The sequence below is a fragment of the Hyposmocoma kahamanoa genome, unplaced genomic scaffold (genome assembly GCF_003589595.1).
Source record: "Hyposmocoma kahamanoa isolate Upper Pololo Valley unplaced genomic scaffold, ASM358959v1 64, whole genome shotgun sequence".
NCBI classification, from domain to species: Eukaryota; Metazoa; Arthropoda; class Insecta; order Lepidoptera; family Cosmopterigidae; genus Hyposmocoma; species Hyposmocoma kahamanoa.
The window spans coordinates 18944498-18955531 of record NW_020653852.1 but is presented as its reverse complement, the minus strand read 5'-3'; the positions used below and the strand labels follow the sequence as shown (position 1 = coordinate 18955531).

The window sequence follows — 11034 nt, the reverse complement described above, 5'->3', positions numbered from 1 at the left end:
TATCAATACGCGCGTCCGCGAACATACCTGATGCGCTGCAAAATCGTGGCAGCCCCAATAGCATCCTAAGACCATTATTGTATTGGACACGCAGGGCATTGACCGTCGCTTTATAATAATAAAGCCGGAGGTCTTATAATACATGTACTCTTTTTACAGATGAAAGTAAATCTCTAGTGAAGATCCTATCTGGAGTAAACATTAATGTTGCGCATTCCGTACAGAGAAATAGAAACGAATATTATCTGCAGCATATTACATTTGTCGGCGATCTGTCTTGCACCGGAATTGAAACTCATTTGGTGCAGGTAAATAAATGTCTACTAAGACTTTTGGGTAATTTTCACCTGAAGATATAGCCTCTTTAAAATTTTTCAACTCGTGGAGCCAAATTTCAATTATCAGTATCTTCTAATAGTCGTATTTTCTAAACAGGCCAGTGAGGAAGGATACTTTCAGGCACCATATCGCTGGCTTTTGCTGAATGGTGACCAAGACAGTGTACTGCAATTGGATGCCCTGGTGGATAGTGACGTGGTAATTGCGAGGAAGGCTGGCGAAATGGACTATTTGTTTGTTGAAGGTTTGTTTTAGAAAGGCATTATGTTAAATACAGAGTTCGCAGAACCAAAAAACTTATGGCATCTATAAAATAATCTCAGTACAAAGTACTAAAAAAACCGACTCAAAAGTACGTGGAATTACATCTATTTGCCAAGTTTCATTGAAATATCCCCTAGTTCGCCACTATACAGGACTTGACACAGGAGATAATAAAATAAAAATCGGTTCTCACTACTCAAAGTATGTTGAGAGAAAAACGCCTTGAATTGGAGAATAGCAAAGCCAACAATTAATATAATTGCTCCATAAGTAAAATTTAGGCGCTATTTATAAAAATGGATATTCATGTGTGATCAGCCCCCCTTAGAGAATGACTTTCTTTAAAATGAAATGGGACCACTATGGAGGTACCCTCTTTCCAACAAAAAAAGAATCATGAAAATCGGTTCACAAATACCAGAGTTATCCCGAAACATACAAAAAAAAACGTACAGTCGAATTGAGAACCTCCTCCTTTTTTGAAGTCGGTTAAAAATTACATAAATAACTAATCATCAAACGGAAGGAACGGAACGGAAAGGAACGAAAGCGTCAAATTCGCCTCGCTTCCGTTACGTTCCCCGCAATGTGAACTGAGCCTTAAGAGACTAAACAAAGGCATGAGATATAAAAGCAAACAAATTGGATTCTTACTGTTTCTGTAAATGCTGAGTGCATTCTCCGTCTGCTGCAATAGCTGCAAACATGTGTGTTAATTAATATGTACCACACCCCGGACACTCCATACAACGGTCGAAAATTATTTACCTACTACTACTACTACATATAGCAAGGCGCTATTTGCACACGCGCGAATGTGTGCGTGAAGTGGCAGGGTTACCCATCACTTGCTCGTACTATTTCGTTACGTGGTCAGAGCGGCAACATAGCGAAAATTGTAACGCGAATCTGTTATCTATAATTCTATTATAGAATCCTAATAATTATACATGTTCATTACGTATTTATATCGATATAATATTATATTTTTTATTAATTCACTAACTAGAAATATATTGAAGATTTATTTAAAAATATATTATTTTGGACAAGTACCTTTAAATAAGGTTAACCAAAGTATTTGAAATTGCATGACCAACTTTATCATTACCTAGTTAATAATTAGATATATTTACTACGTAATATTTATCGGCAATACAAAATTGAAAATTCTAGAACTAGTTTAGCTTATGAAATTATGGCGTCTTATTATATTGATATAATAAATCTGTATTATATGTATATTACTCTGCACTAAAGAATACAATAACTGAATGAGTCTCAGACATTTTTATTTTTTTATTTATTAACCATTGACTTACAAATAAATGGACGACGACGGGTCTAATGCAAAAACCACGAAAAAAATGTCCCAAGTCAATCTATTTAAACGTAGTGACATGTAAAGGAATATGAAAAAGCTAAAACGTTGAATTTAAATTGTAATGTCATCGCAGTACTGTCTAATTTTGCTTGCTTCGCTGTCAGTCGAACAAACGAAGACTAAAGCGTGAATGACGCTCTGTATACGATTTTAACGCCCTATAAGTTCGGACACTTTTTAGCACCCACCCGACGTCCATATAAATTGTAAGTCAATGATATTAACGTACAAATTTCGTAATGAATAAATGAAAACTATATTCAAACATCAAAGCCGTCTTAGCGCGAAAACGGCTCGCCGACAGCCTTGTACTCGTTCAGTCAATGTGACCGTCAATGTGCGGGGCGTGGTGCAGTATAGCAGCTAGGGAGGGGCGGATAGTGTCCGTTCTCATTACTTATTTCTTCTCTGTATGTACTATACCTGCCAGCCTTTCAGTTTTCCATTTTTTTCCGTTAACTGTTTAGATCTGATATTGTACAGTTAGATACACCATATATATAAGGAAGTTGGCAGTCCTGTGGAGTTACTGGTCCATGGTTATTTGTAACTTTTGTATGATCTAATTGCTTTATATTTGTACTTACGTGGTCGTTAGTTCTAGCTGACTTTTTATTGCAGCTTACAAAATATCCCCGAAATCCGAAGCTATATACTACAACAGAGCAATGTGGCGTCCAAGAACCAATTCAAACAATTATATAGCGAACATATCGAAAACTGAGAATGGTAATTTAATCGCGAATGAAAATAAAGAACAAGATACGGTTAAAGGTGTTATTAAAGCAAACAATCTAATAATAAGCAAATATGGAACAGTAGAAGATTATAGAGACAGTAAAGTACTGTCTTCTAGACGATTGGATTTGAGAGGTCACACACTAACTATGGCCAACGTTATAACCGATACTAATGAAACTAGGAAGCATTTGGATGATAGGCTGTGAGTATATATGTGTAACGTTGATCTACCTATCAAATATATAGAATAAATAAGACAATAGATGGATTGTAAAATACAGTTGGCTATTAATACTTTGAAATGATAATGTATGTTGTTATGAGCGCGGCGTGAAGTCTTCTTTCAGTAAAATGTTCTATCAATGGTATTTAAGGTACTTTCCCTCCATGTGGCATAGCCGTAGGACACCCTGTATACCCAGAATTAGAGACAAAATGTAATTTAATTTGTTTGAAAACTATTCTGCCAAATCATTACGGCGTCAACTGCACTCCGATTGGCCAGCCCGAATTCGAAACAATTGACGGGTGTCGTCAATTGTATCACTTCAGACCGACCACTTTAATTTGAGCTTTGCTATAATGGATGAACATTGAAAAATTACATATTTAATATTTAATTACCGATAAAATGTGATTCCATTCGTTTTGTAATTAGATGTTTTGCTGTTTTTCCCCCAGCACCGAATGGAACAGCCCCCCATAGTAGAGATATTATCTTTATTACTACAAATACGGAATATTTTTGGAATATACTGAGACGTACATACATGTCACTTGTTGACGCTGTACTATTTCAGCTTGCTCATTTGTGATTTCAGTGCAAACGAGAGTTGATATTTAAAAGTGATATAAGGCGCATTTGCCTGATAAGTTGCCAGGGATGGATGGCCCTTATTTGACTTAGATGAATTTAAATCTTAAGTGTCAAACATGACGTCATACTGACCCTGTAGTATGGGGTTGTAATGAAAGTCATTTCTTAAAATAGTTTCATTTTATTTAAATCTTGTTATAATGGTTTTATCAAGAGTGATACGGTTTATTTTTAATCAGCTGCGATAAAGCTGTTGGAGTACTTATTTAAATTTGTCCTTAATGTACGCTTCAAATTTTCTCAGGAATCTCCACCAGGACTCTGTGACGAAGATCTCGTATATGGCGGTGAAGATTTGCTTCGAAATACTGAACAGCACAGCGAAGGCCATATTCACCAACTCGTGGGGATACAAAGGCAAAGATGGCAATTGGACAGGGGTTGCTAATCTTTTGATGACGAAGGAGGCTGATCTCGGTAGGTGTGAAATATTTTATTTTTACCGGAAAGCAGTTCTGTTATATTCCCAATTTAAAGGTAGGGAGACAGCCCCATAACTTTCCACATTAGTTTTGATTATATACGGTATACGAGAAGGGCACTATAACCTGTGCGCGCACAGGAAACTTATAAGTTCTGGTTCTGATCTCAGATCAGCCAGTACAGGGTTGTCACAGACCTCTGTGACTTGACTTCATCCGGTTCTTCGAGAGGCTAGTGAACGAGTGAGCCGCCCCGGGTGCAGTTACAGTACCCTCCTTATTTTCCAAATAGGTACCGAAGCTGTAGATACGCTCACTGCACGTTGCGCATTGCACAATTAGCGGTTGCCACCGCTAAGCCGTCGACTCTGAGTCCACTACCAAATCTGCTCATTGGTGGCGGAGCTATAAGACACGCACACTTCCTGACGCCGAAAAACGACGTCTTTCCAGTTCCCAATAACCTAAGCGGCTGGAGGGACCGGAGGATATCTAGTTTATCCTTTCCGGCACTTAGCCCGGAGGGCTAGTGCCATACAGCCACAGTTTTAGAAGTATTATAATAGTAGAAAGTATTTATTTACTTCTTGATTCCAGGAACCATATCGTTATTTACAAAGGAACGTACGGAAATATATGATTACATAGCCATGGTTGGCACTACGGCCATTCGCTTTGTATTCAGAGAACCACCTCTAACATACCAGAGTAATATATTTACATTACCATTCACTGGAGCGGTGTGGTTAGCGGTTTTCATTTGCACGCTTGCCTGTGCTGTGTTTTTGTACATCACTTCGAAATGGGAAGCTTCTGTGAGCATGGTAAGGCCTTTATATGAATAGACTGATTTTGATTGTGATTGGTTGTCGAAGTAATTACAATTAACACTTTTTTATTGTAATAAATAATTATACAACATAGAATACGTTTATTTGCCAGAATACAGTATTTATACAGATCTTGAGAGGTATATTGTATTCAACCTGCACGCAGGTATACAAATGTTAATGGTACTTTACATTTGTCTCTACAATTACATATCAGTTTGCATTTCGAATTAATGTCAATTGGTGTTTGTAATTTCTAAATATTCCTTATTACTTTAGAAGCAATGTGTCAAAAGCCATATTGTCAATTGTGATTTAAAAGTAAGTCCTTGTAGTGATTTAATTGCATTAGATAAATTATTAAAACTTTTTGCATATATTGAAGCAGTTATTCTTATAAACGAGTTTATGTCAATTTCTTATCATTTTAAATGATCTTTGTTATCATATATACACAGATCACATAACAAGTGATATAATTTCTTTTTAATTATGTTTAAGGGTAAGTCTGCAATCGCTACAGGCAAAGCGTTATATATCTTTATATACATATTATAGCAATTCCTAGAAAAGCAAGTAGTGTTATGAGAGGGTCCAGCCATTTATGTTTTGTTACATTTTTATTCTATAGTAGTATACTTGTAGACAAAATTAAACTGCCTCCGTCCCACGTTCGATTCCCGGACCAGGAGAAATATTTGTATGGCCTACATTTATTTCTCTCGTGACTTTGGGTGTAATTTGTGGTTGTGTAAAATGTGTGTGTCCATGGCACCCGCGACACAGGGTTTCCCTAGTGCGGGGCTACTTATGAAAATTTTAACAGTAACGTTACGTAATATTTTTTTATTAAGAGTTTTGGCAATACAAGTCCTTCGAGGCATGTCTTCGGTTAATTATCGGGATACTCAGCAATATTTTCCATTGTAGTTCTAATAGATTATGTTTTCAATTTCTCTTAAATAACTTAGTTCACTTATTCGGGTCTTCTAGGGACGGGAATAAATATTTATGTTTTCACTTTCACATAAATCACATTATCTTCTATAACTTTGAACAAAAACATTGAATTCGTAATTAGTGTAATTTTCAGGATAAAATCTTTTGTAATCTTTGTTTAAGATAAGGAATGTAGTTCTAACTTTCTTCATCACTATTTCTTTCTTCGTTTTTTCTTCATAATATACTTACTTAAAATAAAAATAATCTTTGTAAGACTGTAGTTGTAACTTCTAAAGCCCCCCATTTTTCTTGGCTACAATTCAGTCAATATTGTCGATAGAGTTATACCAATTAGAGCGGAAGTATGTTACTTCGTTATAGGCTCCAACGGATTCTAATAATACATATTTGACGTAAATCAACTTACGCCATTCTTTAATGGGTGATGTGATGAATATGGTGCTCGTAGCACATCGTACACTTGTCTCCCAATACACATTATTCATGCAAGTATGTTATATGCAATTTTACACTAAATATGTACAAATATTCTGTTTTTAATGTAAACAGCCTTATTTATTTCATAATGTTATGCTCCCCGAATTTTGTGAAAAAAAATAAAGAAACCAAAAACAAAATTCTAAAAAAACAAAATGCAAGGAATTTTGTGAAAAAATGAAAAAAATAATAAAAACACAATGGGACCACAAATTAAATTGGCGTAATGTTCATTGGAGGTATCGAAATGTATGTTTTAAACTTCATCTATTGACATCAGTTTTATCATACAAGCTCGTTTGTTTTGGGTATTTATACTTTTGACTTGGCTTTTTTTCTAGCAGGTTCTGTATATTGGAAATAATCTATTTTTCCCGTCTAAATCGGGTGTATTTCTTTTTTCAAACAAACCAACGTTGCGGGCCGGGAAATAGGTACTGTCAAATAAGTAATATTCGACTATATTATTATTTATTTATTTTAATTTATTGGAAGACCTACGGCTTACAGAAAAAAATCTTAAATAATGACGGAGAGTCAGTTATAGGTCCTCACAGAATGACACACATTAACTTGATACTTATGAACATTGGATTATAACTAGTAATTATAATATATGTCTACTAAGACCATCGAGTATATAACCAGAAATAGAGACGAAATAAGGGCCATATATTCCTGGTAACATATTAGCGATACAGCTCTTATAAATATCAACTCCCGTTTGCACTGAAATATAGACAAGCCAACTACTGACCTGTGCGTGCGTCTCCGTATAAAAAAATATTCTGTATTTATTGTAATAAAGATAATACCTCTAACAATGTCGTGCTATTCTATTCGGTGGTGTGGGAAAAACAGCAAAACATCTAATTAGAAAACAAATGGAATCACATTTCATCGGTAATTAAATATTAAATATGTAATTTTGCAATTTTTTTCCATTATAGCAAAGCTCAAATTAAAATGGTCGGTCTGAAGTGAACCAATTGACGACACCCGTCAATTGTTTCGAACTCGGGCTAGCCAATCGGAGCGCAGTTGTCACAGTAATGATATGTGTGAATGAGCGTAAATGAGTGTGTGCGTTATTATTATTTCTGGTTATATACTCGACGACAAAGACAAATTCGCAACACTTAGTAATTGTTTACTCGCCAAAAAACAAACTGCTCATAAGACGTTTTACCGATGCAACACTTGTGTTAAAAAGATGATTAACAACCTGCTTGGACAATAATGAAAACTATATTCAAATATCAAAACCGTTAAAAACCGTTCGCCGACAGCCTTGTTGCCGTTCAGTCAATATACGGGGCGTGGTTCGGTATTTAAAGCTAGGGAGGTGCGATGAGTGTCCATTCTCGTTACTTTTTTCTTCTCTGCCTAAGGGTCTTTATAGGGGCTCTAACAGAAATCTTAGACACGAATTCCGGGGAGTCCACAACATCAGAATGATGCGAATGTAGCTTCGTACTAGACATTTGGTCGGGTATTACTTATTTGACGATAATTGATGTGGACGGAAAACGAAAGTAGACCCCTAGGTGCCACGGTCACCGGTGACTGAGATGTTATTAGTCTCCAGCCAGTTTTATATAGTAATGTACTATTATGAAATATATTTTTTAGAACCCGCAGCAATTGGACGGATCTTGGGCAGACGTCCTAATTCTCATAATTGGCGCTGTGCTGCAACAGGGCTGTACCTTGGAGCCTCGATTCGCAGCGGGTAAGTATTATCATAGCGGAGCGAATTAGCAATGGTTTTGTATGTGTTCCCATTGTTAAGAGGCAATGGGTTCTCCCAACCTGCTGGACAGGGCGATGAGGACTTTGAACGTTATTGTTGGGAAAATTGACCTATTTGCCTGTTCTCCGTGTGAGTTCAATAAAATAGCTTTATTTGTAATATGTTATAGAATATAATATCGGTTTGTAATTTAATATAGTATAATATAATTTTAGAAGTTACAATAGAATTTTTGAATATAATATGAATGTTTGTAAGTAATGTTGAACAAGTGATAATTTTGGCTACACTATTGTATTAGGTTAGTCTTGTAATGATAGTTGCTAGCTTATGTGTGTAAAATAAATAAATAAATAAATCATGGACCAATAAATCAAGAGGAGTGCAAATCTCCATACTACAGAACGTAACTCTGAAAAAGGTCAACATTCCGTCTTGTATCTAGATGGCGCTGAACAATAGCCTGGAAGTAGTTTATATTATTATGCATGTATGTTATTCCATGACCTCACATAGGGCCCTAACTGAAAATCAGTGCTGAGATCGCATTGCGTTTTCCAACAAATACTGAGTTTGTGACGCTTTTATTTGCGTTTAGCACCACACAAAGTGTCTTTATGTGTAGTGTTCATTTTATTATTTGTGTGAATAGTTGGTTTATTAATTTAATTTTTTTTAAATACATTATTTATTGCTTTATTTGTGTTTTTGTTTCGTAATTATTTATTCGTGTTTTACGTTGTGTTTTTAATTCGTAATTATTTATTCGTGTGTTACGTTTTCTTTTTTGTCATTTATGGTGTCATTGCGGTAAACAAATAAATGTATTTTCTTTCTTTCTTTTCTTTATAGATTATGTATTAGGCCGTTAATAACAATTATTTTCTGAAAATTGACAAATATGAGTATAAATAGATGGCCTTTTGAGTTACAAAGTAATTTAAAAATTAATGTTTAAATTAAACAATTCATTTAAGCATTAATTATAAAAATTAAACGTAATAAAAAATAGCGAGCGGTGTTCATAAAAATGTATGCAATAAGCGCCATCTAGTTGATTTGATTATTATCACTGGAAATAAGAGTAGCTTTGATAAATTGCATTTCGTCAATGTAAAACAAATTCGTTACAAAAAATAGCTATTTGGTACTTGTCGCGATATCTAGTGGACCTACAAGTACTAAATACTCGACAACGCTTTCTTGTATCGTAATTACCAATCATCGAGTATATAACCAGGAATAGAGACGAAATCACGGCCATATATTCCTGGTAACACATAAGCGATACAGCTCTTATAAATATCAACTCTCATTTGCACTGAAATACAGACAGGCCAACTACTAACCTGTGAGTACGTCTCCGTACATTCCAAAAAATATTCTGTATTAATTGTAATAAAGATAATGTCTCTAACAATGCCGTGCTGTTCTATTCGGTGGTGTGGTAAAAATAGCAAAACATCTAATTATAAAACAAACGGTATCACATTTCATCGGTAATTAAATATTAAATATGTAATTTTGCAATTTTCGTCCATATAGCAAAGCTCAAGTTAACTGATCGATTTGAAGTGAAAATAGTTGACAACACCCATTGACGACACCCGTCAATTGTTTCGAACTCGGGCTAGCCAATCGGAGCGCAGTTGTCACAGTAATGATATGGCAGAATAGTTTTCAAACAAATTAAATGACATTTCGTTTCTATTTCTGGTTATATACTCGATGTTACCAGTCCTCTTGGATTATTGGTCCATGGTTTCACAACAGACAATTTATATTATTGATTTTTTTTCTTAAATAACTCCACTAGTTTTTTAATGATTATTATTAATACAAAGATGCCGAAAGTCAGAATGAAGATCTTTAACAAAAACACATAGGAGAATTTCAATAGTTCGATAACTTTACCTGTGGCTCAGTTGGTAAGAGCAATGCTACGGTGCCGCATGGTTGTGGGTTCAAGTTCAATTTTTATGTGCACATAAAAAATAATTGAATATCAATTCAATAAAAATTTAAATTCAATGAATAGCGACATCTCTAGCCGGGACTAGTAGCTGTAAAGATATCTAACTGGGTGACGAAATACTTTCATAGGCTTCTCATAGATGGCGCTACGGCTAAAAGTCATTGAAAAACCAAATACAAAGATAATACAACAAGCACATAGAAGAATTAGTGAGGGTCGCTGGTTCGTTTCGTAGCTTAGTTGGCATAGCGTCTGCCACGGTTTGCTGAAAAACGTCGGTTCGAATCCGACCGGATCGAAGGAATTTTTTTAAGTGTTCGATCTTTGTATATTAATAATTAAAGTGGAGTTAATTCACAAAAAAATGTCAATAAATACATTTGATCGAAAAGCGACATCTGCGTCAGTTGTGGTATCTGTAAAGGTATCGGCAGCGGTGAGAAAGTTATTCAAAAATCTCTCACCAGATGTCACTAGCGGCGACGAATGCCGAAAGCCAGTACAAAGATCTATGACAAAAACACATAGGAATTTCGACGACTCGGTAACTGGACCCGTGACTGACTGAGATGGTTAGAGCAATGCTACGGTGCACCATGGACATGGGTTCAAGTCCCACAGAGTCGAAGAAATTTTTCTGTGTTCGATCTTTGTATTAATAATCAATAGGCAATTCTTTCAGGACGTTGTGTGACTCTTCTGCTCTTCGTGGCATTGACGATTCTATTCGCGGCTTACTCGGCTAACATTGTGGTCCTCCTCCGAGCGCCAAGTTCCTCAGTAAGGAGCTTACAGGACCTTCTGGACTCACCTCTCAAGTTTGGAGCCAGTGACTTTGAGTATAATCGATACTATTTTAAGGTATGTTGGCCGTCGATGGAAGTAATCCGTGTATTGGGGTGGTGTGTTTTTACTTTTTTCTTTATATTAATATAAGCACACCCCGGACACTCATATCACTTAGAACGATCCATATCCACATACCTCTCTTGCTTCACTTACATTCATA

The 11034-nt window shown here is 35.6% G+C and overlaps 1 protein-coding gene across 1 annotated transcript in view; it reads left to right on the top strand.

The window, feature by feature from the left end:
* The window catches only part of LOC113230935 (glutamate receptor 3-like), a 14456-nt gene that overhangs the window by 464 nt on the left and 2958 nt on the right, over positions 1-11034 (top strand). Inside the window, 7 exon segments of the mRNA XM_026465045.1 lie at positions 160-308; positions 436-583; positions 2609-2930; positions 3850-4022; positions 4625-4851; positions 7930-8029; positions 10708-10886. Of these exon segments, the coding sequence (XP_026320830.1) occupies positions 160-308; positions 436-583; positions 2609-2930; positions 3850-4022; positions 4625-4851; positions 7930-8029; positions 10708-10886 (1298 nt within the window).